General features: G+C 37.7%; 1 protein-coding gene and 1 pseudogene across 3 annotated transcripts; one reads left to right on the top strand and one right to left on the bottom strand.

Moving 5' to 3' along the window:
• Positions 1-1,571: 1,571 nt before the first annotated feature.
• CDK1 (cyclin dependent kinase 1) lies at positions 1,572-21,887 on the bottom strand. 3 transcript variants are annotated; one of them, XM_025434661.3, is made up of 8 exons: positions 21,810-21,887; positions 19,949-20,011; positions 14,317-14,473; positions 13,341-13,464; positions 11,014-11,184; positions 9,657-9,820; positions 9,386-9,527; positions 1,572-7,139 (listed from the first exon to the last, which is right to left on the bottom strand). In XM_025434661.3, exons 2-8 carry the CDS (start codon positions 19,983-19,985, stop codon positions 7,041-7,043), a joined length of 894 nt encoding a protein of 297 aa, XP_025290446.1. In that variant the 5' UTR covers positions 19,986-20,011; positions 21,810-21,887; the 3' UTR covers positions 1,572-7,040. The 3 variants fall into 3 exon arrangements, with proteins under 3 accessions (XP_025290446.1, XP_025290444.1, XP_025290445.1); XM_025434659.3 differs by having other exon boundaries at positions 21,685-21,825; XM_025434660.3 differs by lacking the exon at positions 21,810-21,887 and adding an exon at positions 20,666-21,367.
• Positions 21,888-22,664: 777 nt separating this feature from the next.
• Positions 22,665-22,764, top strand: LOC112652042 (U6 spliceosomal RNA; annotated as a pseudogene).
• Positions 22,765-24,123: the final 1,359 nt, after the last annotated feature.

Raw genomic sequence — 24,123 nt, 5'->3', positions numbered from 1 at the left:
AGCTGTTAGCCAAATATAGTATTGTTTATTCACTCCCCGGAAGGCTGTTTTTAAAAAGTGCTTCTTCTGGTAAATATGTTGCATCACATAATTGGAGATAACAGGAAAAGTAGGAGTTGCTGTTTGGATTTAAATAAACATCTGCTCAAAAGTCCAGTTTTCTGTTTGCAAATAATTCTTTTATTTTTTGCCATTAGGCACATTGACTTGTTTATTCCTCATTTCTGGGCCATGTTAGAAATATTACAAACATGGTTAACACATGAGAAATTTCTCTTGAAAAGTGATAGAGATGAAGTTGAGCTCTTTGCCTTTTTCTTGTATTATACATGTCAGCTAATGTTAGCTATTCCAGTGCCAGAGACTTTCATGAATAGGTAATATTAACCAGCACAATGTTGATTATCTGATATATACTTAAATTGCAGTGAGATAACGTTTTTTGTTTTTAGAAAGTGTCTATTTAAAAATACCTGTAGCATCTGGGACTTAAGTTCCAGATCATCCTCTGAAGGGGAGTAGAGAATGAAAACTGCTACTGCTTTTGCAAACAAGACACCCAGTTCCTATCCTGTACCATGTGACTGGCATGAATGTGTTACTTGCATTGTTGGCTTTTTCCCTTATTTCTAGGAACTAAAAATGTATATAACTTTCTCTGATCTACTATTTTTTTCTCATCACTAGAGTTTTCTGCCTGAATATTTCATCCTTAAAATACATTCCTTTCTTGACTTCGTATTGACCCCAGTTCACTGTCAGAGCTAATCTAAAGCAGAGTAGAAATCTCTTTAAACTGGAAATCAGAAAATCCAGGTTCTAATTTCTCTCTGTTGCTGAAATCCATAGGTTCCTCCTGGGAAAATAAGAATTAAATTGATGTCTGGGAGATTCCATTCAATTCTACAATTTCACTAATTAATTTATTGCTAAGTGGGTGGGTCACACAGCAAATGCCAAAATCTGGGGCAAGAAAGGTGACATTTGTTCTTTAAGGTTATCCAACCTGCTATGACCTTCTAGAAGCATGGCTAATTAAGAGTTCCCAACATATAATTCACATTACATTTGTCATCCAGTTCATGGGGCTTCAAATTGATGTTGATGGGTCAAAAAAACATTCTGTGTTCACCTGGAAATTTGCAATCTTTTTATGTTCTGAGCCGTTTTCCATTAGTGCTTGTGCATGAGAAGTATTTCAAATAAGCCAAAAAGCACTTCTAAAACTATGTTCAAATTCTAGCAAGATTTAAGATGGAGCAAATGCTCTGCTTCCCATTTGGATCCTTGAAGCAGTGAACACACTTCATGAAGAACACATTTATATTTTCTTGCACATAAATATGTTTGTCATAATACCAGAACCACTGAGACAAATGGCTATGTTCAGCTGGGAAGTGTATCTTTTCTTTCTGTATTATAAAGAATGTGTTATGGTATAATTATTCTTGTGGTTTTATAGTTCAAGACACTTTTATAGTATAGGAAGCTTCTGTCTACTGAAATAACGTATGCTACTTAATCACGATAAAGTTCTTTGCAAATATAAAGAACTAATACTCATTAGCAAATAAATTTTCCAAATACATTCTACTCTTTTATTGCACTGTTTTCTTAACAGAGAAGTAGAGCATGGTTGTGAAATCCTATCTCGAGGAAAAGAAATTGCCTGCAGAAAAGTGGATTTTACAGATTTCTACTCCTGATAGAATAAGTATCCATAATACAAACATTTCCCCCAAAGTTTTTAGGTTCTTTGAAAGGTCAATGGGCATACATTTTTATCAGTACCATTCTACACAACCAGTACTAGAAGCTACAGTGAAAACTATGATTATGAGAAAGAGCTTTCAAAGAAGGAAGATACTTAATTGTGTAAGAATTTATAACTACAAGGGTGCTTAAATTAAGGGCTCACTTAAACTTATTCATCCAATTGTCTTAATACTGACAGCTGAATTAGTCAGGACTCTTGAGGTTTAAACAGAACCCCAACTCAAACTAGATTAAGCTAAAACAAAACAAAACCCACAATCCCTACACCTACCAGGAATACTGAGTAGCTTATACAATTTTAAAGCAGCACTGCAGGAACCAGGGCCTCAGGACCAGAACCAGGGACATTATACGGCTCCAGGAATCTATTACTTTCTCAGCTCAGGCAGCTCCAGTTAGGGTGGTAGTCATGTTCTCAGGTTAACAATATCAGTAGAAAGAGGACTTCATTCTCTCAAGATTTCTGTAACAAAAAGAACCCTGATGGGTCTTGTTTAGGTCCTCTTGAACCAATCACTGCTGCTGGGTTGTGGTATACTGTGACTGATCCAATCTCAGTCATCCTTAGCAACGAGGAGTGGAGAGCCAGAATTAAGAAGCCCAAAAAGACTGCATGCAGTAGCGGGCTTCCCCCAGGAGAAAGGGATATTGCTACCTAAAATGGGATAGGAAATGGACTAGTCTAAAAACTGTTCTTACTTTGGTGACCTTGGTCCTTTCAACCTTGAGGTGGAGGTTTCTGATAATGTGTCAGGAGCTTTGGTGCTAAGAGACCTGTAGGCCTGTCATGTTGGTTTTGACAACACTGAGCTTGGTGTTCCTTGGCATCTGAACTGCCTTGGCTTTAGTTCTTTGCCTGCATTCTTCAGTTCTTTCTTCTTAAGTTTTTGAAACTTGATACACTTAAGCTTTAACTACTAGAAACTTTATGAATTTATCTTAAGAACCAACATGATGCCATGGAAAGACCAGAGTTAGAAGCAAAAGCCCAGATCCTTCCTTGCTCTGGCATTTACTAGCCTTGGGATCCTTGGGAGGTTACCTTAGTTACCTAGGTTAACTAAGATCCTACAAATCTTAGTTTCATCATCTGTAAAACGAATGCCTGTTCCCTTATAAAGTTGCTATAAAAACAGAGGATAGACACTTAAACCAAGTGGCTGCTCACAACTCAGATTCAACTGTTACTGAAAGTGAGGTGCCACTACCACGGGGCAAACTTAAATGCTTGAGGTACTAGACCAAGGGCTGGGAGGATGAAAGAACAAGACATGGTCCCCGCCCTCACTGGACTTACAACTTTAGTGAAGGACAAAGTAAAAGAAGTGCTTTAAGAGACAACGAGAAAAACTAAGCGTGCAATGAAATTACCTTGTTCTAGGAACCTTATCTATACTCTTTCCCCCATCTAGTGTTGCTATTTAATGGATTTAAGCACCAATTACTATAGCAGAAAAATAGCACTAACTGCTCAATTTTTTGTAATATATTGAAAAAAGGATATTTAGGGAATCCTGGCAAAAATGGACATGTCCTATATATGCAGGATGCCTGGCAAAACGAACTCTGACAACAATCCTACAATCCTCTTTCTCTATTTATATAAACATTACATGTATTTATATAAACAATAAGTTCTATTACTTCCACTGTATAAATGAGGAAACCAACTCACATACATTGAGTAACTTATACAAGGTCACAGACAGAAATGACAGAACTGGAGCCAAGCCCTAACCTCTCTGGTTCTAAAGCCTTGAACCTTTACATCACACCTTCACTTTCCTCAACAATAACAATGGAAGGTTTAGGTTGAAATTCCAGTTTGACCTTTAAATGTATCTCTGACTTTAGGCCCATTTCTCCTGCACCTCCTGTACTTCCCCCTAACAAACCCAACATGTTGGCCAAATAGCTGAGCTTCTCTTCAGTTCTCTGGAATTCTGAGAACTACTCATTAGTGATTCTCAAACTCTGGTCCCTGGACCATCAGCATCATCACCTGGGAACTTGTTAAGAAAGCATATTCCCTGCCACATAGAACCTACAGGAAGCTGGGCATAGACCAGAAATGTTTTAACTAGCTCTCCAGGAGTTCCTAATGCAAATTGGAAAAGCAGACATTCAGCATATTGTGAGACCTTTTCTCCTCTTCAACAACCAAGTGCATAACTCACAATACATTTCTTCTGAAGTTTTTTCAAAAGATTTTATTTGAGGGAGAACATGAGCAGGGACGGGGGCAAATGGAGGGAGGAAGCAGACTGCCCACTGAGCAGGGAGCCCGACGCTGGGCTGGATCCCAGGACCCTGAGATCACAACCTGAGCCGAAGGCAGATGCTTAAACAACTGAGCTACCCAGGCTCCCCCTCCTCTTCTGGAGTTTTTGAGGTATCTTAGAAACTTGAAATTTACACTAAGGCACAGGACTGAAAATATCTACCTTTGTTTTCAAACACATCGTTAAACTTCACTGAACGAACTAAAACGACAATGCTTGCCAATACCATTGCTACCCCACCTCTACCTTCTATTAGATGCTACTTTTAAGTCAGAAATCCCTCCCCTTCAAGGTCTTTTACTTTTTATCCCTCCATCCTTTCCTTTTTCTTAGTCATTCAATACTCTACCCATTTTGTCCCAAACCTATTTAAATGACTCTTCACACTCATTCCTAAGTGTCTCTGTTCCATCCACATGCAAAATGACTCTATGGTCCTAGGAGCCCCACTGACCCCTGTGAATGTGCCAATTACTTAGAGAGATGGGACTGCAGTTGACCGATTATAAAGCAGTTTGCTAAACACACTGATGTAAAAAAAAGTTTGTTCCATCCAAGTTTTCCAGTTAAGAGCTATTTTGCTGATTAGAAATTATTTAAGCCTGTTAATCTAAGTCCCCAAAGGACCTTTTATTAGGCCATTTTATTAACTCAATTCTAAAATACTATTTTTTTCAGAACATTACATCTACATATGCTATATAGTCAAGATTATACATTATGTGTTAACCTCTGTATCATTACTGCTTTTATATTTAAACTTAAAAAAAAAAAAAAAAAAAACTCCTGTATAGACTAGGGACAATGCTAACATAGGACAATTGTCACAGTGCTATACTCAAGTGTATATGAAAGTCTTACATTGGTGACAAAATATATAGCCATCTCCCCTCACTAAAGGATACAGACTGAAACAGAAATAGAACAAGTTAAAGATACTACCTGATGCCATGAAATTTTAAGACAATACTAGACGTAGGTCCAAAGTTGTTAAACATCACCAACAGATAACTGGATGCATCAGCATCAGCTTGGCGAACTTCTGAAAAAATAGTTTCCTAGGATACATTTCCCAATTTTCAACTTCAGAATTGCTCAGAAATGTTAGAATTAGTCTCAGGTGTTTTGAGCGTACAAAATATTTAAGAGCTACTGGCCCAGAGACACGTTCCATTTTAAAATTACTCCCAAGCACCATAGCACAAGCCAATTTAAAAATATGCACAAGATGAGGGGGGACCGAATTCAGTAACTTTTCACTCAGCCACTGAAGCTGAGATAAGGACTCCACAAATAAGTAGGACACTCATTACAGCAGTTGATCAGCTCTACCATCTCATTTCCCTGGTCCACAAGGTAGGCTCTAAATTGAGGCCTTTCTGACTTTTCAAATTAGACTCCATGGAGCAATCACCGTGAGGCTGCATACAATTTCTACCAAATCCAGAAAGCCTTAAACATTTGTAACTCTCATGTATCTATACATTACTGAAACAGAAGTACCAAGAAATTATTCTAGAGGATACATGGAGTTTCCAGTCTTCTTTGGAGACGGGGAAGGGAGAGGATGAGGAGGGTCCTGAGCCACTGCAATCCACAATTTGAAAAACAGAACCAATCCAACATTCCGCTTTATAGGTAAGAATATTCAAGTCTGTAGATATGTCATTTCACCATCTCAATGAAATCTTCTGTGTGACCTTTCATTTACCAAATTCCCACCATGAAATCTGAACTCTTTACATTGTGACCCCAAACAACTTCCATTTCTAGGTTCTGCATTCTCTTAATAATAGCAGGCTGGCTTCTACCAAAGGACCTAGAACAAGGCCAACAAATTTCTCATCTTACAAATCCCATTACCAAAGAAAATAACCCACACTTTCTCCTAGAGTGCAAAAATTCCAAGACAATGTAGATTAGGTTGATCACACATTACCTATGCAACCAACAACACAGGAATGCCCATTCCAGCCATAGGTAACCAGGATAAAAAGAGGGTTATGGTTAGATAACAGATAGATGTACACTAGGAAGGATAAAACTTCCCATAGACATTTCTCTTGGCTATAACAAGTAATTTAAATTAGGCTCCTTATAGATAGGAATCACAATAAGCAGGACTATTAATTTAACAATTTTAAGGCTAGTGATTTTAGCTAAATACTTGTAAATTAGAATCTTCTAAGGCTGATAAAAGGCAAAAATTATGTCAAAATTTACAAACAGATTTCAAGTCAGACTTGGAAGCCAAGATGAGCAACTCTTTTTTCTAGTTATTACCTCTGGCCAAGGCAAAAGAATTCACTTAGACAAATAGCTTTCAAAACCTACCTAAAAATAGGCTAGTTCATAAATTTTCTAAATGTTCTTCCCTGCTGTGAGCAGCCCTTGATCTCTGACTGTAAAACTTCACAAACTTTGGCATGCTCTAATGTTAGTTTTATAAGTTACTGAAAACCTCTATAAATTTAGCATCATTTCTCAAATCTGGATAGTTTTCTCATTCTGAATGCTTAAACATTAGGTCACAAATTGAAATACCAGCAGAAAAATACTTATCTTTAGGCAGGTGTACAGTTACCCCTCCAAAGCAAGCAACTGACAAAATTTAAACACAGAGCATCAAAAGACTTCAAAGCTTTATGAACTTTTGAAATTAGCACATTTTCCTAAACCAATCTCTAAGATTTGATATGATTTAAGCTAACTCAAAATTTTTTAAATTCCTGACATCAATACTAGATTTATAGTTTTATTATGGTAACAAACAGTTGTTACAGTGAGATCTATAAACATATACAGAATTATTATATTTAAATTCATATAGAACAATATTTACATTTTTAAGTTACACTTTTGAAATCAGAAGATGAAGTATAGCTTAAGTTTACAACAAAGAAAAATACACAAACAAAAATAGACAAAGTTAACAGTAAAAATGTAACTATCTGTTCTTGATACATGGAAACTGTCAGAAAGCTACATCTTCTTAATCTGATTGTCCAAATCATTAAAATATGGATGATTCAATGCCATTTTGCCAGAAATTCGTTTGGCAGGATCATAGACTAACATTTTCTGAAGGGGAAAGATAAAAAGAAAAAAAAGTTATTTATTTAAGAAATGAACCATTAAAAAAAACTCCATAAATCCTTAATTTTTCTACCAATAACCCATAATACTTTTAATAAAAAACTACTACAGAAGCATTTCCATTAGTTCAATACCAACCACATAAATGCCTCATTCGCCATACTTCACCCTCTAGCTCCAGATAACCTATTTTTTAAAATATAGATATCTCAATAACCTCTTTTTGTTACAAATTATGCTTTAAGACACAAGCATTCAGAAATAGCTTTAAAACCAGGACATAAATTTTAGAAAGATATCTAGTTAATTATATTTACTTTGAGAATTAAATGGCCATTAGAGTTATTTATAACATTCTTGAAATGGTGGCAATTAACTATAGTGGTTTCTAATGTAGCTTCCAGCAAGTTCCAAATAAAAACAGAACAAGAGCACAATGTGTTATAAACACAATTAAAATGAGTCACTAAATTATGGTCAGACAATCTAGTATTAAAGTTTTAATTTACACATCACCAGAAAAGACTACATAAAGCTTAATATTGATTTTACATTTTATCTTAAAGAAAACCAAATCAATAAGCGGACTAGATATACTTTTACCCTCTAGTAACCTTTTGAACTCTTATCATGTATCAAGGACTATATTAAGTGCTTGGCAGACATACTATGTTCCTTAATCCTCACAACAAAAGCTATGTACTGGTCCCATTTTACAACGAGGACACTGAGACTCAGATGTTAAATAACTTGCTCAAGTTCTTATATAGTTAAGGAGTTTAACTCTGAAACAAAGTCTGATGATTTACAGCAGTGGTTCATCTGGGTGGGTTTCTGCCTACCAGGGAACATCTGGCAGTGTCTGGAGACATTTTGGGTTGATACAATGGAGAGGAATATGTTCCTGTTATCTATGGGGCAAAGGACTGGGATGCTGTTAAAATATCTTACAATGTACAGGACAGCCCCTAATATCAAATCATGATCCAGTCAAAGAGGTCAAGATTAGCTAGACTAAGGAACCATGATTCACAGTATTTGGTTTTTGTTTCATTGACTGAAGTGAAATTCTCTGTGTTCAAGAATTACAGATGTGAAAAAGACAGATTCAGCTCAGGATATGGAAGACCCTCTAAGTCAAATCAACAATATCAATATATAAACATCTGAATGACAGATAAAGGACTTCGGACTTCACTGCAAGCCATTTGGAAATCCAAGCTGAATTTGGTGGCATAATGATTTATAAATGCTGAAAGGAGCCCAAAGACCAATTAGAAGATTTACAGGATAATACAGAAATTATTTTTTGTTTAGAAACCTACCCAAAAAAAAAAAAAAAAAAGAAAAAAAAAGAAACCTACCCAAACCTTATTTTTTCCCTGTAATTATATTCACTGAGATTCATAAAAATTAGTTCTGTCTAAAAAGCTCAATATTTAAACGTTGTTCTACAACTATTTTCTTAAAGCAGGCCTAGGACAATTTTTTATCCTAATAGATTTTTTTGTCTTGTTTTTAAAGAAAACAACTATGAGTTGGGAACGACAAGTTAGTAAAGGGGAAAATTTTTTTTTAAGAATTACATTAATCCTTCTAACCTTTCTGATGTAGAAATGAGGCACAAAGTGGGAAATGAGAGTTCATGCAGTAAAAGGGTTTAACAACTAAAAATATCAAGCAATAGGGATGCCTGGGTGGCTTAGTGGTTTAGCACCTGCCTTCGGCCCAGGGCATGAGCCTGGAGTCCCAGGATCTAGTCCCACATCGGGCTCCCTGCATGGAGCCTGCTTCTCCCTCAGCCTATGTCTCTGTCTCTCTCTGGATCTCACATGAATAAACAGATAAAATCTTAAAAAAAATAAATAAAAATATCAAGCAATAATGAAAACACCTATGTCTCAGATAAACTATAAAGTAGTAAACACTGAGACAAATAGTTATAAAGGAAGGCTACTACAAACCAGCTACTTAAAAGTAAAGGTGTATTAACCCTGGCCTCTCCTTCAGAGTATCTATAGCTACCTAAAAGATTAAAAAAAATGAAACAACAACTAAGGCTAAAACCTCTCAAAACCACTAGTGTTTCTTGGTATCTAAAATGGAGCCAGTAATACACTAAACATAAGAGGCATAATAGTTATGTGCCTAGCTCAATGTATATTAGTTTTCTATTTCCCAGGTACATTCAGAATCAATACTGTTGAAGTCAGTATAAAGGGTCTCCTTACTGAGAGCAGATCCAAGCCATTTTCATCCAAGTTTTTAACATGGGATGCCAGGCTTCCTGGTTTCCACTTGGGAAATGTATTCTTATAGTCCTGTAAAGATTCCACTTCTGGCCACACTTCATTATTGGGGGTGCCCAAAGCTCTAAAAGGCCATAGCAAAACAAAAAAATATTAGCTAAAGCATAAATATAATCTTAGTATTACATACACATTGCCTTCATTATTATTTCATTTGAAAGTTCTTAAAAGCTTAAATATAAGACAAAAATACCTGAAAATTCTGAAGAGTTGATCGATTTCTGAATCCCCATGGAAAAGTGGTTTCTTAGTTGCTAACTCTGCAAATATGGTACCTATACTCCAAATGTCAACTGGAGTTGAGTAGCGAGCTGACCCCAACAATACTTCTGGAGATCTATACCACAGTGTTACTACCTGTTACAAAGCAAATTTTTACAATGAATAAATGCAGTGCATTGAACTACTAAATATAAATATTAATATTTATATTTCAGTATGGCTGTCCTTTAAAAAGTTCCATGATTGCCTCTGATAATATTGTTTGAAAGTCAATTAACTATACACAAAATAAATGGAAGACAAATATTTCATTTGTAAGTCCTAGTCACAAGGGAATTAAAAAAACATAAAAGCATATCAGCCCTTTTCTAGCTTTTCAAATCATTATAGTGCAAGAATCAAAATAGTCAAATAAGCATTCACTTAGAAAAAAAGTCACTGATGATTGATTTGGGCATGACACTGCACTGCATGTATGTATACTGCTTACATGCTAAAAACATGAGTTAAGTCAAATAGTAGTTTATTAGTGGTCTAGAGCTGATCTACTATTTTAGTATCCATAATTTATCAGGCTGGAAAAAATATCTCTAACTTAATGAGATCAGTAGCATCTGCTTAAGCCAATAGGAACCAAATAATCTTTACTTTTTTTATATAGCCATGGGAAAAAATGATAAAAAGAAGCCAAGACATCTAACCAAATGAGCACTGTTATAAGTTCTGATTTGAGACAGTCTTTGGGCCCAGGGATAGACAATGACACAGAAAACCGTCTTCCAGCAGTCCCTTACTATATAAGTCAACACTCCCTTTGGCTCTGGAAGTAACAAATGAAATGCCAAGTCCTCTGTAGAACACTGACAAAACTTGATTATATTTAGTAGCTTCTAAACGTATCTGAAACAGTAACCCTTAAGCAACAAAACCTTTAGCCAATTTGATTGTATACCAGAAAGGATTCAATCAGAAGACAGAAACCACATGCAATGATTTGCATGGGGAAAGTTTACTAAAAAGAATTATTAAATAACAGAGGGTTAGAAAAAGACACTAATAAGAAATAACTCTTAGAACTGTAGCAAGGAAAATCCTTTCCTTCCTGCAAGTGCCTCTCTAGCACATTCTACTGCCATCACACCAGCTGGCAAAGAATATTTAAAGGTACCAGTAAGATGTTCACATTCCATGCAATGAAGGGTGAGTTCGGAGCTGAAAGGCAATAAATTCATGCTGGCAGGATGGAAATCTTTCTCATGGATTCTTGCTTGACTTAATGAACAAATACAGAAAATAAACCAGCCATCACAAAACACTATTCTACATACCTCATGTGTGTATACTCTAATAGGTATTCCAAAAGCTCTGGCAAGGCCAAAATCAGCCAATTTAATTGTCCCTTTGTCATCAATCAATAGATTTTGAGGTTTTAAGTCTCTGTGCAGAACTCTTCTGGAGTGGCAAAACACAATCCCTTGTAGGATTTGGTACAAATAACTCTGGAAGAAGAAAGTAAGTTAGAAACTTAAATGTCCCACATAGTGATTTTCTAAATAATCTTGGTGAGTTTATTTCAAAGATCTAAGAAATTATAATGCAGGGAAATAATTTAACACAAAAGTTTTCAGGTTTTTGAGACTGACAAGCAGCATTTGGGAGTGGGAAGCGAATTGATATACAGCATCCTGTTTGTACACTTGAGACAAAGATATTTTCCTTATGGACACATCCATCTGAACTCATTTAGTCTTCTACTATTTTTTTGTCCCCAATTCTTAACTCATAAGGTCTATACAAATAGTTTTTTAAACTTTTGTATATATGCTTATAGCAACTCTATTTTTATTTTGAATAAGGTTGGTCCATTTCTATTCCTTATCATTACATATTAATTTTCTCTTTGGTAGTACTGGTCATGATTCCAAAAAAAAGACAAACAGAATATTATGATTATATATTTAAATAGAGACAATTATCATAATATGCGATTAGCTCAGAGAAAAAATATTGTACAAGTGTTGCCAAAACAATGTAATTATCATTTGAAGCAACCAGGTATTACAGAAATATGAAGTATACATAGTAACCGTATTGACTTATAAAGTTAGAACAAATGGCTAGCCCTATGGGGGAAAAAAAAAATCAAGACCCCTAATTCCTATACCAAAATAAACCTTTGAGGGGCACCTAGATGGCTCAGTTGGTTAAGTATCCAACTTTTCATTTTGGCCGGTCAAGACCTCAGGGTCATGAGATCAAGCCCCACATTGGGCTCTACACTCAGTGGGGAGTGTCCTTAGTGTCCTTCTCTGTCCCTCTGCCCCCTGCTCCCCACAAACTCTCTCTCAAATAAATAAATCTTTAAAAAATAAAAAATAAATAAACCTTTGATCCATCCACACACACAAAAAAACAAAAAAGGAGGTGTGGCAACTTACTAGAAAGATATGTTCTAATATACATGATCTTTGAGCGAGACTTAAGACATATAAGCTTAAAGTCCAAAAGTCATGTACAAGATTAAATATATTATAAAAATTATTAATGGCATATATAAAGGAATAAAGGGAATATTATCAATGTGTTAGCAGAAAGGACCTTAGAGACCAGTGAAAAAATACCCTAATAGAAATGTCAGTGAAGACCACGTATAGGCTGGGGCACCTGGCTGGCTCAGTTAGAAGAGAGTACAACTCTTGATCTTGGGGTTTTGAGTTTGAGTCCCACACTGGGTGTGTAGAGATTACTTAAATACATCTCCAACCCACTGATTCAAGTTATAAGAATGTATTCTAGAGGCGCCTGGATGGCTTAGTCGGTTAAGCATTCTGCTCTTGGTGTCAGCTCAGGTCCTGATCTCAGGGTCCTGAGACTGAGCCCCAAATCTGGCTCCTTGTGCAAAATGGAGTCGGCTTCCCCTTTCCCTCTGCTACTTCCCACCACTTTTGCACATTCCCTGGTACTCTGTCTCAAAAAAATAAATAAGTAAATACTTTAAAAAAATTTATTCTATAAAGTTGCAAAAGATAAATAAACGTAAGGATTTGCTGCAGCATGATTCATGACAGCATGAATCACCAGCTGGAAAACAACTTCAATGTCTATCAGTATGGAATTGGTTTAAATAATCAGATCCAGGGGTGCCTGGGTGGCTCACTCAGTTAAGCATCTGCCTTTGGCAAAGGGCTCAGATCATGTGCTTTCAGGGTCCTGGGATCAGCCCACCTTGGGCTCCCTGCTCAGTGGGGAGTCTGCTTTCCCCCTTTCCCTCTGCCCCTCCCCCCTGCTCATGCTCACTCTCAAATAAATAAAATCTTTAAAAATAAATAAACAGACCAAACACTGATAGACAGGCAAAACCTCTATGGTGAATGTCTCACAAAAAAAAGGGGCTGTTTTGTAAAACTGTGTGTGTATACTCAAAGGACACACAAGTATCTGTAAGACTACTAAAAAACTAATAATGGCTACCTATCTGAGGAGTGGTTTGGCAGTTAAGACTTCTACTTTTAGAGTTCAATGCTTTTTAAAAAATTACATTTATAATTTAACTGAAGTTACACTCTTTCCAAGCATATGTCCCCAAAATACAGAACTTCTATACAGTAGACACTTACAGTGGATAAATACTAATAAAATTAAGTAAGCTTATTACCTTAACAAGTGAAGAATCCATGAACTGACCAGGAGGGATGGAATCTAAGTATTTCTTGAGATCCATGGAAAGGAATTCAAAGATGAGATATAACCTGGAATCTTGCATAAGCACATCCTGAAGACTGGAGAATAAAATAATTTTGTGGAAAAAAAAAAAAATCTACCAAATACTTTTGACCTCTTACAAAATAAAACATCCATAAATTTAGCAGTGGCTATCACAAAAAGTAGGGCTGTTAAGAAATTTTCTGTAACAAAAAATACATACTGTTTTGGCAAAGAAAAGATGGGTAGCTTTCCTAGTAGTGAAAACCTTAGTACTAAACTAGAATTTGAGAAAGGATACTCAGGGCAGCACCTGAAAATTAAGTTTATTATGCTGAAGGTGCTACCAAACCACTTATATTTCAAAAGAAAATTTCTTAAAAAACAAAAATTTCTAGGGTAATTACTTGTTGCTCAGAGCTTTTCAGTGAATTATAAAAATTTTAAAATTTAAAACTTACTAGGAACCCTTAATAGTAGCTATCTCCAGTCCCACAAAAATGTAATTAAACCTTAACTTGGACTACTAGGAAACAAACCCCCAAACACCAGTCCAACACTGTTCTTTTTCATCTGACCTAGCTACCCGTCTTAGGAATCTGATTGGGGGTCTTCAAGGACCAGAGCTCAGATCAGTACAGGTGATAAAGGCCTACAAGAAAGTATTAAGTATTTCCTTTTCTCCCTTGGCCAGTTTACCTTGATTTTCCAGCCCCCAATACTAATCTCTTATCATCACACTCCTCTGACCCTGCTCCTGCTTTAAGCCTAATCTTCCTATGTCTGACCTTTTCAATTAACGAAAATAGTAGGCTCCTATTCCGCTCAGCAAAGTTAGACCAGATATTAAGCAAATGTAAAAATTTCCACATTGACATTCACATTTGAACTGGTATGCGGAAAATGGTTTAAATTCAGATATACCATACCTGACTATATTTGGATGACGAAGTTCTTTTAATAGAGAAATTTCCCGAATTGCAGTACTAGGAACCCCTTCCTCTTCACTTTCTAGTCTGATTTTCTTCATGGCTACCACTTGACCTGTAGTTTTGTGTCTACCCTTATACACAACTCCATAGGTACCTGAAATAGACAAAGTAAATGTCTACTATATGACACCCTCCACAAACTAAGATTTTAAAAAAATGACTGAATCCCATAAAGTGTCATATTATAGAAATGTCTCTGTGACCAGATAGGAAATATCTTAGTCATAATTATACCCTCATCACTTCGAAAAGGAAATTGAGGGCAACTACAACCTATCGTGTCTATAGTTTAGAAATAAAATTCATGTAGTTGTTACAATTTTCCCTTAAATTTAAATAACCAATAATTTCCCAGCACATTGTAGAGAAGAAAATGAATCCTTTGCAGATTGGAATTATTCTCTTCTCAAGTACCCCATCCAACAATAAAGCAGCGTCAAATAGTAAAGATTTGGGCTGAGAAATTATTAACCAGAGGCACTGTGACTTTCAGAAAACTGTGTAGAGTGCTTTATGCATTTCAAATAGTCAATAATCCTCATCTAGAAAAGAGTGGGGCTAAAACATTTTACTAAATATTTATTAAATCTATTAAAGTTCAAAATATCGACTATACAGTACAAAAGCCTCACACCCATTTGGAAGTTAACAAGAACAGAGATTCTGATATAAAAGCTTCAGATAATGAGCAACAATGTCAATATAAGGGATCTTGGGCAGGAGGCTGGTGGATACCAAGAACAGAAGTGCCAACATTAAGGGAGATAGACTAGTTAGCTTAAAAAGTTCATATACAGAATCCATTCAGTTCCCAGGTAAATGCTTTTTAAACTGAAGTTGGAAGGATGCCTTGCTGACTCTATAGGTAGAGCATGACCTTGCAGGGTCATGAGGTTAAACCCCATGTTGGGCACGGAGCTTACTTAAAAAAAATCTTAAACAAAATCTTTAAACTGAGGTTAGAAAATAGGAGATCTTGAACCCTTTGACTTTACATAAAATTTTGAATGACCTATTTTTCTAGAACATCAGTATAACTTCAAAAGTGATTAGAGTGCACTTTTCTAAGGAAATCTATTCTGTAGCTTTTATCAGTTTCCTCAAAGGTAGCAATATTTAGAAAAAGGCTAAGAACTACTATCAAATTATCTACTGGCCCAAACTGTGGAAGGAGCCTCGGTGTCCATCGAAAGATGAATGGATAAAGAAGATGTGGTTTATGTATACAATGGAATATTACTCAGCCATTAGAAACGACAAATACCCACCATTTGCTTCCACGTGGATGGAACTGGAGGGTATTATGCTGGGTGAAGTAAGTCAATCGGAGAAGGACAAACATGGTCTCATTCATTTGGGGAATATAATAGTGAAAGGGAATAGAGGAGAAGGGAGAAGAAATGGGTAGGAAATATCAGAAAGGGAGAAAGAACATGGAAGTCTCCTAACTCTGGGAAACGAACTAGGGGTGGTGGAAGGGGAGGAGGGCAGGGGGGTGGGGGTGACTGGGTGGCGGGCACTGAGGGGGGCACTTGACGGGATGAGCACTGGGTGCTATTCTGTATGTTGGCAAATTCAACACCAATAAAAAATAAATTTATTAAAAATAAATAAATAAATAATCTACTGGCTTAACTAGAATATTAAGGATAGTTTGATGATGTTATATAAATTTTATTCTAATTTTGTTTTAAATAGAGAAATTCTATACAATAGTCTGTCTTCCTAAATATTGGTGTGATTTTAAAGACCTAATTTGACCTAAAAGCCATTTTACATTATTTTGATTAAATTTGGATTAAGTAGGACTTTTGTTTTATTTTGTTCTTTAAAAAAACTTTGACAGAGAGAGAGAGGGAGAAACAGGCTCCCCACCGAGCAGGGAACCTGATGCAAAGGTAGGTACTTCACCACCTGAACCATCCAGGTGCCCCTTAGTTTGACTTTTGGATAACCAAAATTATACCAGATTTTTTAAAAACTCTATTTTATTGATCTTCACAACCATTCTTAAAAGTAAGTAACCTTCTGTTCATTTAAAGTCTGTCCATTTTTTGGACATCAATTATACTTGCATCATAAAACACAAAAGTAGGTAAGTCAGTAGCATAATTATCTGGCACACTGTTAAAGCAAACTCAAAAAGATTTGTAATTTGCATGCAAATACATCATGATGTCGTCTAATAAGCAGTTAATGGTAAATTCAGAACTAATTCTTCCCCTTAGTATTCCTCTCTCCTTCAAATGTACAATCTCATCTGGGCCTAAAATTTACTCAGAAGAATTAACTTATAGATAACACTTAGTATTTATTCAATTTAGACATCACAAATGCTCTGCCTCTTCTTTCGGACTCTGAACCATTACTCTTATAACTACACATACAAAGCTCTAAACGAAGCAGAATGATTCTAATGGTTAAGCAATAAAAATTATTTATGAAAATGCATAGTATATACTCTGAAATGGACTACATATTATTAAATTTAAAAATGTTAGTTATGATCAAGTTATGGAGACTAAATGATAAGCACAAAAACTTTAATGTTTAGTGAGTGAATGAAGGCCAAGTTAGGTCCCACATCACGGATATAGATAGCTACTCTCTATGATCCAAAAAAACATTTTCTTATGACAGAATGTGACAATACTCAGATCTTTGTAATTCAGAAGAAACCAGAGAACATCTTTGTAATAACTGAAAATTCTAGATAACAAGAAAAGTCTAGATGTATTTAAGACATGAATCAAGTTGTCAAAAAGTTCAAGTGTCAAGGTGGAAAAGTCAAGAGGATTATTCTAAATTTAAAAAGACTAAGGTGGCAGGTTTGGCGCCAGCCTTCGGCCCAGGGCGTGATTCTGGGGTCCTGAGATCGAGTCCCATGTCAGGCCTCCTGCATGGAGCCTGTTTCTGTCTCTGCCTCTCTCTCCCCCCTCTCTCTCTGCTCTCATGAATAAATAAATAAAATCTTTAAAAATATGAATGCGTAACATTAGCTAACTCTTCAGAAAGTACATACAGAAGTATTTAGAAATAAAGCATATCCCTACAACTTACTTTACGTGACTCAAAAGAAAAAATGCTAAACACACACACATAATAAAGTAAATGTGACAAAATTAACATCTTGGCAAAAGGTATTACAAGTTCACTGAATTTATCTTTCAATTTCTCTGTATGTTTGGAAATAATCAAAGTCGAGAGAAAGAAATTTAACTTTTTATATCAAAACTTTAGTGCTAGAATTTGATTAAGTATCTGGCAAAAAGCAAAAGAAAATACCATGGGAAAGTATTATGATACAATTTACTTTTTCAAAAACAATGCCCACCACAACATAATCCAAAACAGCCAGGCACTGGAGTAGTCCAGACAATACAAGCCAGAAAAAGAAACAAAGAAAAACACACATAGAAAAATAGATACTGCTATTATCAAATATTTGAATATCTCCAATAGTGCTAGACACTACTGCCAAGCACTGTTCAAACAGTTGTGAACAAGACAAAATCCCAAACTTCAGAAAGCTTACTTGCAGTATAGTAAAGAAAAAGGATGTTAAGGGTAACAAATAGGGAACTACAAAATACACTTGGACTAGAACAATGAGATGAAAATGAAGGCAGCAGAGTGGCTTTCCAATGTGAAAGAACAGCCAGAAGCTCAGAATTGTCAGAAGCTCAGAGGCCAAAATTCTACAGGGAATTTGAGAGGACATCATATGGTAGAATGGGAATCATTTAACTCAAGGAAATGAGGCAACATTTGAAATTATATTCTTTACTGCTTCTATTTCAACTAAAGTCAAATACGTAGCCTCCTGCATGTTAGGAGTTCCAGAGTTTTAAAGGAAAACACATTTACACTTTAAGAATAACTTTTTGTTACAAACAAAATCACCACTCATTTGATTCTCTGGGGATTAAGAAAAACTCAAAGTAGAAGACATTAGATATGTTATTCAAAACTTATTCTCAACTCAAACAAAATTTAGTTGAGAGGATTTAAGAAAGTATTTAAGCGATTAAAAAAATACAGTATTGGTAAGAAAAAGAATGTATCTCTAACCCATGCACTACCTAAAGTTATTCATTACTATCTTACTAAATTCTTTCCAGTACTCCGCCCCTAGATTTTAGTAGTATTCCTTGTACAAATACGGTTTTGAAACACACTAAAAATATACTGATTGGAAATATCCCTCAAACAGACCTACATAAATTACTCTAATAGCAAATTGCTTTGCATAAAGGTGTACCATTTGTTCCTATAGAGTTTAGAACGTTAATACCAACTCTTATACAGAAACTTATATATTCTTTTTGGGGAAAAAAAAAGTAAAGGGATTTTTACCCTTCCACTTGTGCCATATAAACATTCTTTAAAAACTTCAATGAAAGTACTACAGAGGGGAATGATCATATACAAGAGTTACTGGTTTTAGGGACACCTGGGTAGCTCAGTTGTTTAAGTGCCTGCCTTCAGCTCAAGTCATAATCCCAGAGTCCTGGGATCAAGCCCTATATCAAGTTCCTGCTCTGTGGAGAGCCTGCTTCTTCCTCTGAGCCTCCCCCTGCTTTCTCTCTCTCTCTCTCTCTAATGGATAAATAAAATCTTTAAAAAAAAAAGTTGTTTTAGAATTGCTTAAGCAGGTATACATGACATGTCATTTAAATCAAGGGAAATTAAAAAATTTATTTAAATTGGTTTAATAGGGATCCCTGGGTGGCGCAGCGGTTTAGCGCCTGCCTTTGGCCCAGGGCGCGATCCTGGAGACCAGGGATCGAATCCCACATCGGGCTCCTGGTGCATGGAGCCTGCTTCTCCCTCTGCCTATGTCTCTGCCTCTCTCTCTCTCTCTCTCTCTGTGTGACTATCATAAATAAATAAAAATTAAAAAATAAATAAATAAATAAATAAATTGGTTTAATAGTCTATTATACTAGTTTAGAAAGTTTGGGTAAAAGCACTTAAAAAGAATTGTACATGATTAAAAGTACACTATTAAACTTAATAGAATTCTACTGCCCTAGGCGTATCTGGGTGGCTCAGTCGATTAAGCGTCTGCCTTCAGCTCAGGTCCTGATCCCAGAGTTCTGGGATACAGACCCGCATGGACTCCCTGTTCATTCAGCAAGGAGCCAGTTTTTCCCTCTCCCTCTGAAGCTCCCCCTGCTTGTGCTCTCTCAAGTAAATAAATAAAAATCTTAAAAAAAAAAAAAAAATTCTACTTCCCTAACCTCTCCCCACCAAAACATAACACAAGATCTCAATAGTGTTTTCAAAATACAAATATTGCTTTAAGTGTTTAGTACTTAAAAAATATAAGATTTTTAGGGGGATGGGAGAGGGTTGGCAGGGAATCCTATCAGAATAATTTCAATTTTCTTGAAATCTGAACATTTTGTTCCTATGTTACCATGTAAAGAACATATAATCAAGGCACATTAGCACTGAAGGACACCTTAAAGATTGGATTTCAATAAATATTTACAGGTTTTCATGTCCCAGATATTAGAGCATTACCAAACCATTTTTTAACTCTTTTATTATTAAAACCACTCACCTTCTCCAATTTTCTCTATTTTGGTATAATCTTCCATAGTTAATCAACAGATACGGTAGGATCCTAAAATGAGAGAAAAAATTAATTTGATCATATGCCACTAACTCAAAAGATGGTTTTAAGTTTTTAATGATAGTATAAAGCATTTTCCAGTGTCTACTGCAGTATTAATTTCCCATAAATACTAATTATGTTAAAACATTTACAAGGGAAGGGACCTTTGCAATAAGATTTTTCCACCTTTTTTAGCTCTTAAAACATTGGATTTGTATATCTTAGCCAGTGTAGTACTTTGCTTCTTGCAATCAGATTAACCCTCAAATTCAGGTATCAAACTTATCTATCCCTCCCAAACAAAAAAACAAGTGTGTTTCTTTATGTAACACTTCTAAGGAGCATCAATTTCTGCCAGTTATACCCAGCCATTTCCACAAATGTTATTTGTGTTAAGTAAGTCAAATAATGTTATTTGACTGAATTTGTACCCCTTTTCTAAGAAAATTCAAAAGGAAAAAAGTTTTAATGACACAAATAGAGCTACTGTGGCCGTAATAATCAACCACCATCAGCAAGACTGCTTAAACGTCAGTTGAGAGGCTGACAAGACCTTCAAGACGTCCTCAGCTGAGAAGTTTGCCAAAGAAATCATCACTTCAGAAGCCCAGAGTAGAATTACCTTGACTTTCTAACACACTCATCCCTGATAAGATTACGTACATAGGTCACTGGGTAGTCGACGCTCGCACTGGTCTCCGGGATCATGCCAGAAGTAGAAGCAAGAAAATCTTTTTAAATGAACGAAGTTGCACTACACTGGCTAGGAGTTCCCATCTTAGACATTTTTAATTTTACAGAACGGTAATCATCCCTTCTACGACGCCCAGATTTAACACGCCTGACGAACAATCCAACTGTCGAGCTCGCTCTGAGCAAGCCTTTCAAAGCTGGGTTTCCTAGGCCTCGCCGGCTCTCCGTGTCGCTGCTGTGACAATCTCACAGAGAGGACGCGGCTTCACAAAGCCTCTGGAGGCCCTGCCCCTGGGGCCCGGCACCGCGACACCACAGCTTCGTCTCCTACCCAGAGGCCTCCAGGTCTTTGAAGCAAGCAAGCAGGCGTGCACATGGGGAGCTCTAGTGTTAAACAAAGACCGATCAGGAATACTGAGCACACGCGTATGTGCTTTCTCGAGGCGTTTCTGAGCCTTCCCTGTGGGCCGATGGCACAGCACATACAACAGCTTAGAGTCAAGGGGCCACCCCGAGCTTCCTCCTCCTCTGGTTCTGTCCTTGGCCGGGTCTCTCCACAGCTCCGGGCGCGCCAGGGCCGCGGGCGCAGGGAACCCCGGGGAGGCCCACAGGCCAGCGGGGCCCGCCGGCGCTCCCACGCGGGCACCTGGCCCAGGTGGGGTCTGGCCGGCCACGCCAGGGAGCAGGGCGGCGCGCGCGGGGCCCAGGCCGGAGCCCGGCAATCGGCGTCGTCCGGCCGGCGCCACGCCCCGACGGCCTCCTCAGCCGGCCGGCGGCCTCACCCGCCCGGGAGCGCGCCCGCCGCGTCGGGGCTCCCGCCAGCCTCCCCGGAGGGCCGGGCCCGGGGCCCCAGCGAGGGCGCGGCCTAGGATCCGGAGGCCCGGCCCGGCCCGGCCCGGCCCCGCGCGGCCCCCCGCGGCCTCCCACCACCAGCCGCGGCCTCCGAGCCGGGCCCCGCGGCGCAGACGCCCCGCAGGAACGACCCTGACCTCAGCGAGGCCGCCCGCCTTACTGTCCCGCGGCGAAAGCAGCGGCCGCCTCCACGTCCGCGTCGCTCTCGCCTCAACTTCCCAGAGCCAGCTTTGAAGCGGAGCGCGAGCTGTTTCAAACTCACCGCGCTAAAGGGCCGGGGGCCCGCCAATCAGGCAGCCCGTAGACTTTCAAAGGAGCCAATCGGAGCTCAGCGACGCTCGGGGCTGGGCTTCCCGGGAGGCCGAAGCGCGAAAGAGGGTGGAAACGGCGGCTGGCGAAAAAGCAGGAGGGCGGGCGCCAACTGAGTCCCAGCGCAGGCGCTTTCTTTCATCGCTGGGGAGCGTCGTCCTACTGCTTCTGGTCGTCGGAAATCTACCGTTGGCCCTGGGTCGGGTTCTTCCCTGTTCAGTATTGGCACAATTAAAACGTACTGCACTCAGCTCTCTCATCACAAAAGCGATGCTACCTTGACATTCAGATTCCATCACTTTCACTTCTAATACTTAAAGCTACCGTAAATGGTGTTTTTCTAAGTGGGTGATTTTCCGGCTGGGCCAAAGGAGGCCATTTCACACACGCATATATGCTTTGTTTTTACTTTATTTTTAGAATTTTAAAGTTTCCATTTACTTAAAATTCCATGTATTTAAAAATGAAAGACAAAATTTTACATTTTTAGATTTTTAAATATTTTCACAACAGAATTTTAGTTTTTTAGAACACAAAAATTCACAAGTCTTTGGGGGGGGGGGAGACCTAAATTATACTTTAAATAACTCAGTATCAAAAACTCTCTCTCTCTCTCTCTCTCTCTCTCACTGCCCTCCACAATAACCTTAAGAGAGATGTCTGCACTTGAACATCATTCTTTCAGTATTAAAAAATAAAATAGAACTGGCAATAAGAGTCACCTAATAAGGGCTGCTCTTAATGGAATGTAGAACAAGGATGGATTACCATGAACGCTACAAAGACCTGTCAGAAGAGCCAGATTAGGTGCTGGCTTGGACAGCAATGTGCTAAAATTGGAACAAAACAGATTAAGTTGGTCCCTGCGCAAAGATGACGCACAAATTCTTGAACTGTTCCATATACCAAAAAAAAAAAAAAAAAAGACCCAGATTAGGATAAACAATGAGCTAGTATATCACATGCATGTAAGTGTTTAGTACCTTTTTTACACAGTGAGAAGCATCTGTCATCTGGCACCATTTGTGGTACCAACACATGGTCTTAACAATTTTGTGCTCCTAGGTGACAGAGCACTTGGGGTTCACATTGGAGGTAGGTGGTTGTGAAATCTCTGCCTGAACCTAAGAACTTGTAAAACTTACTTTTCAACACCCAAGTTCACATTTTAAATGAAAATTGACTACCCCAGAGAAGTACTCTAGGGAAGATGACTGTTCTCTGTCAGTTCAGGGTACTGATTTTAATGAGTGCATGTAGATATTTCTCTCTGGGAGGCCTCAACAAGGCATTCATTTTATAGCACCTAATAACAGCTTATAATTCATTATATCCATTTTACATTCAACATGAAGATCACAAGCTTCTATAGCTGTGATGCTAGATTTTTCATTTTAACTCAATTATCTTTGTTTTTAAACTTTAAGGGGTTATTGTAAATTCATCCTAGCATCTTAGCAAATTCAGTTTATTAATTCTTTGGGCCAACTTGAATTTAGGGTCTCTAAAGTACTTTATGGACAGAAAATTAATCAGATACAATTCTTGCTTAGGCTTGGGGGTGGGAGAACACAGGATTAGAATTTTATGATGGTACTTATGTTGTAACTTATGCTATAAAGTGACATGAGAACAGAGAGAGGTAAATCACCAAATTCAAACAGACACTGGAGAAAGAACTGTGGAGTGGGGCTTCCAAACAGTAAGCATTGAAAATCTATCTGAATAATTCAGGATGCCTCCAATTGTAGGGTACAGGGAGTCCACAGGCAGGCGACCATTGGAGGCTGCAGGGCCTCTGGGATGTGAAGCAGGGAAGAGAGTTTGGAATGAGAATCTTGAAGAGCCCTGAATAATGTCCTAAGGGGCTGCACAAGAGAAGTATTTTTTTTTTCTTTAGATTTTATTTATTTATCTGAGACCGAAAGAGAGGAAGATAGAGAAAGCGTGAGTTGGGAGAAGGGGCAGACTTCTTGTGGAGCAGGAAGCAGGCAATAGGGGGAGATCCTCCACCCTGGGGTCATGACCTGAGTCTAAGGCACATGCTTAACTGACCGAGCCACCCAAGTGCCCCAGAACTATTTTAGAACTATTCTCCAGGAGTTGTGAAAAAACAATGAAAGAAGAGAGGATGGAAAGGCATGTGCTACAAAAAGTAGCATATTTATATTTCAGAGAATTCCATTTAGAAAAAAAGGAAAAGATCAGTTGGCACTGCATATAAGCTTTTTTTTTCTTTTTTTTTTTTTTTTGATATAAATATTGCA

This window comes from Canis lupus, chromosome 4 (assembly GCF_003254725.2).
Source record: "Canis lupus dingo isolate Sandy chromosome 4, ASM325472v2, whole genome shotgun sequence".
NCBI classification, from domain to species: Eukaryota; Metazoa; Chordata; class Mammalia; order Carnivora; family Canidae; genus Canis; species Canis lupus.
The sequence above is the reverse complement of the archived record's forward strand: the minus strand, read 5'-3'. Positions and strand labels throughout refer to the sequence as shown.

Excerpts from the sequence above, each read along its gene's own strand:
- CDK1 (XM_025434661.3), bottom strand. The coding sequence starts at position 19,985 with ATGGAAGATTATACCAAAATAGAGAAAATTGGAGAAG. Across the intron at positions 13,465-14,316 it reads CGTCATCCAAATATAGTCAG|TCTTCAGGATGTGCTTATGC; the intron begins GTATGGTATATC and ends TTTATTCTCCAG. Across the intron at positions 9,528-9,656 it reads CAACTCTTCAGAATTTTCAG|AGCTTTGGGCACCCCCAATA; the intron begins GTATTTTTGTCT and ends ATGGCCTTTTAG.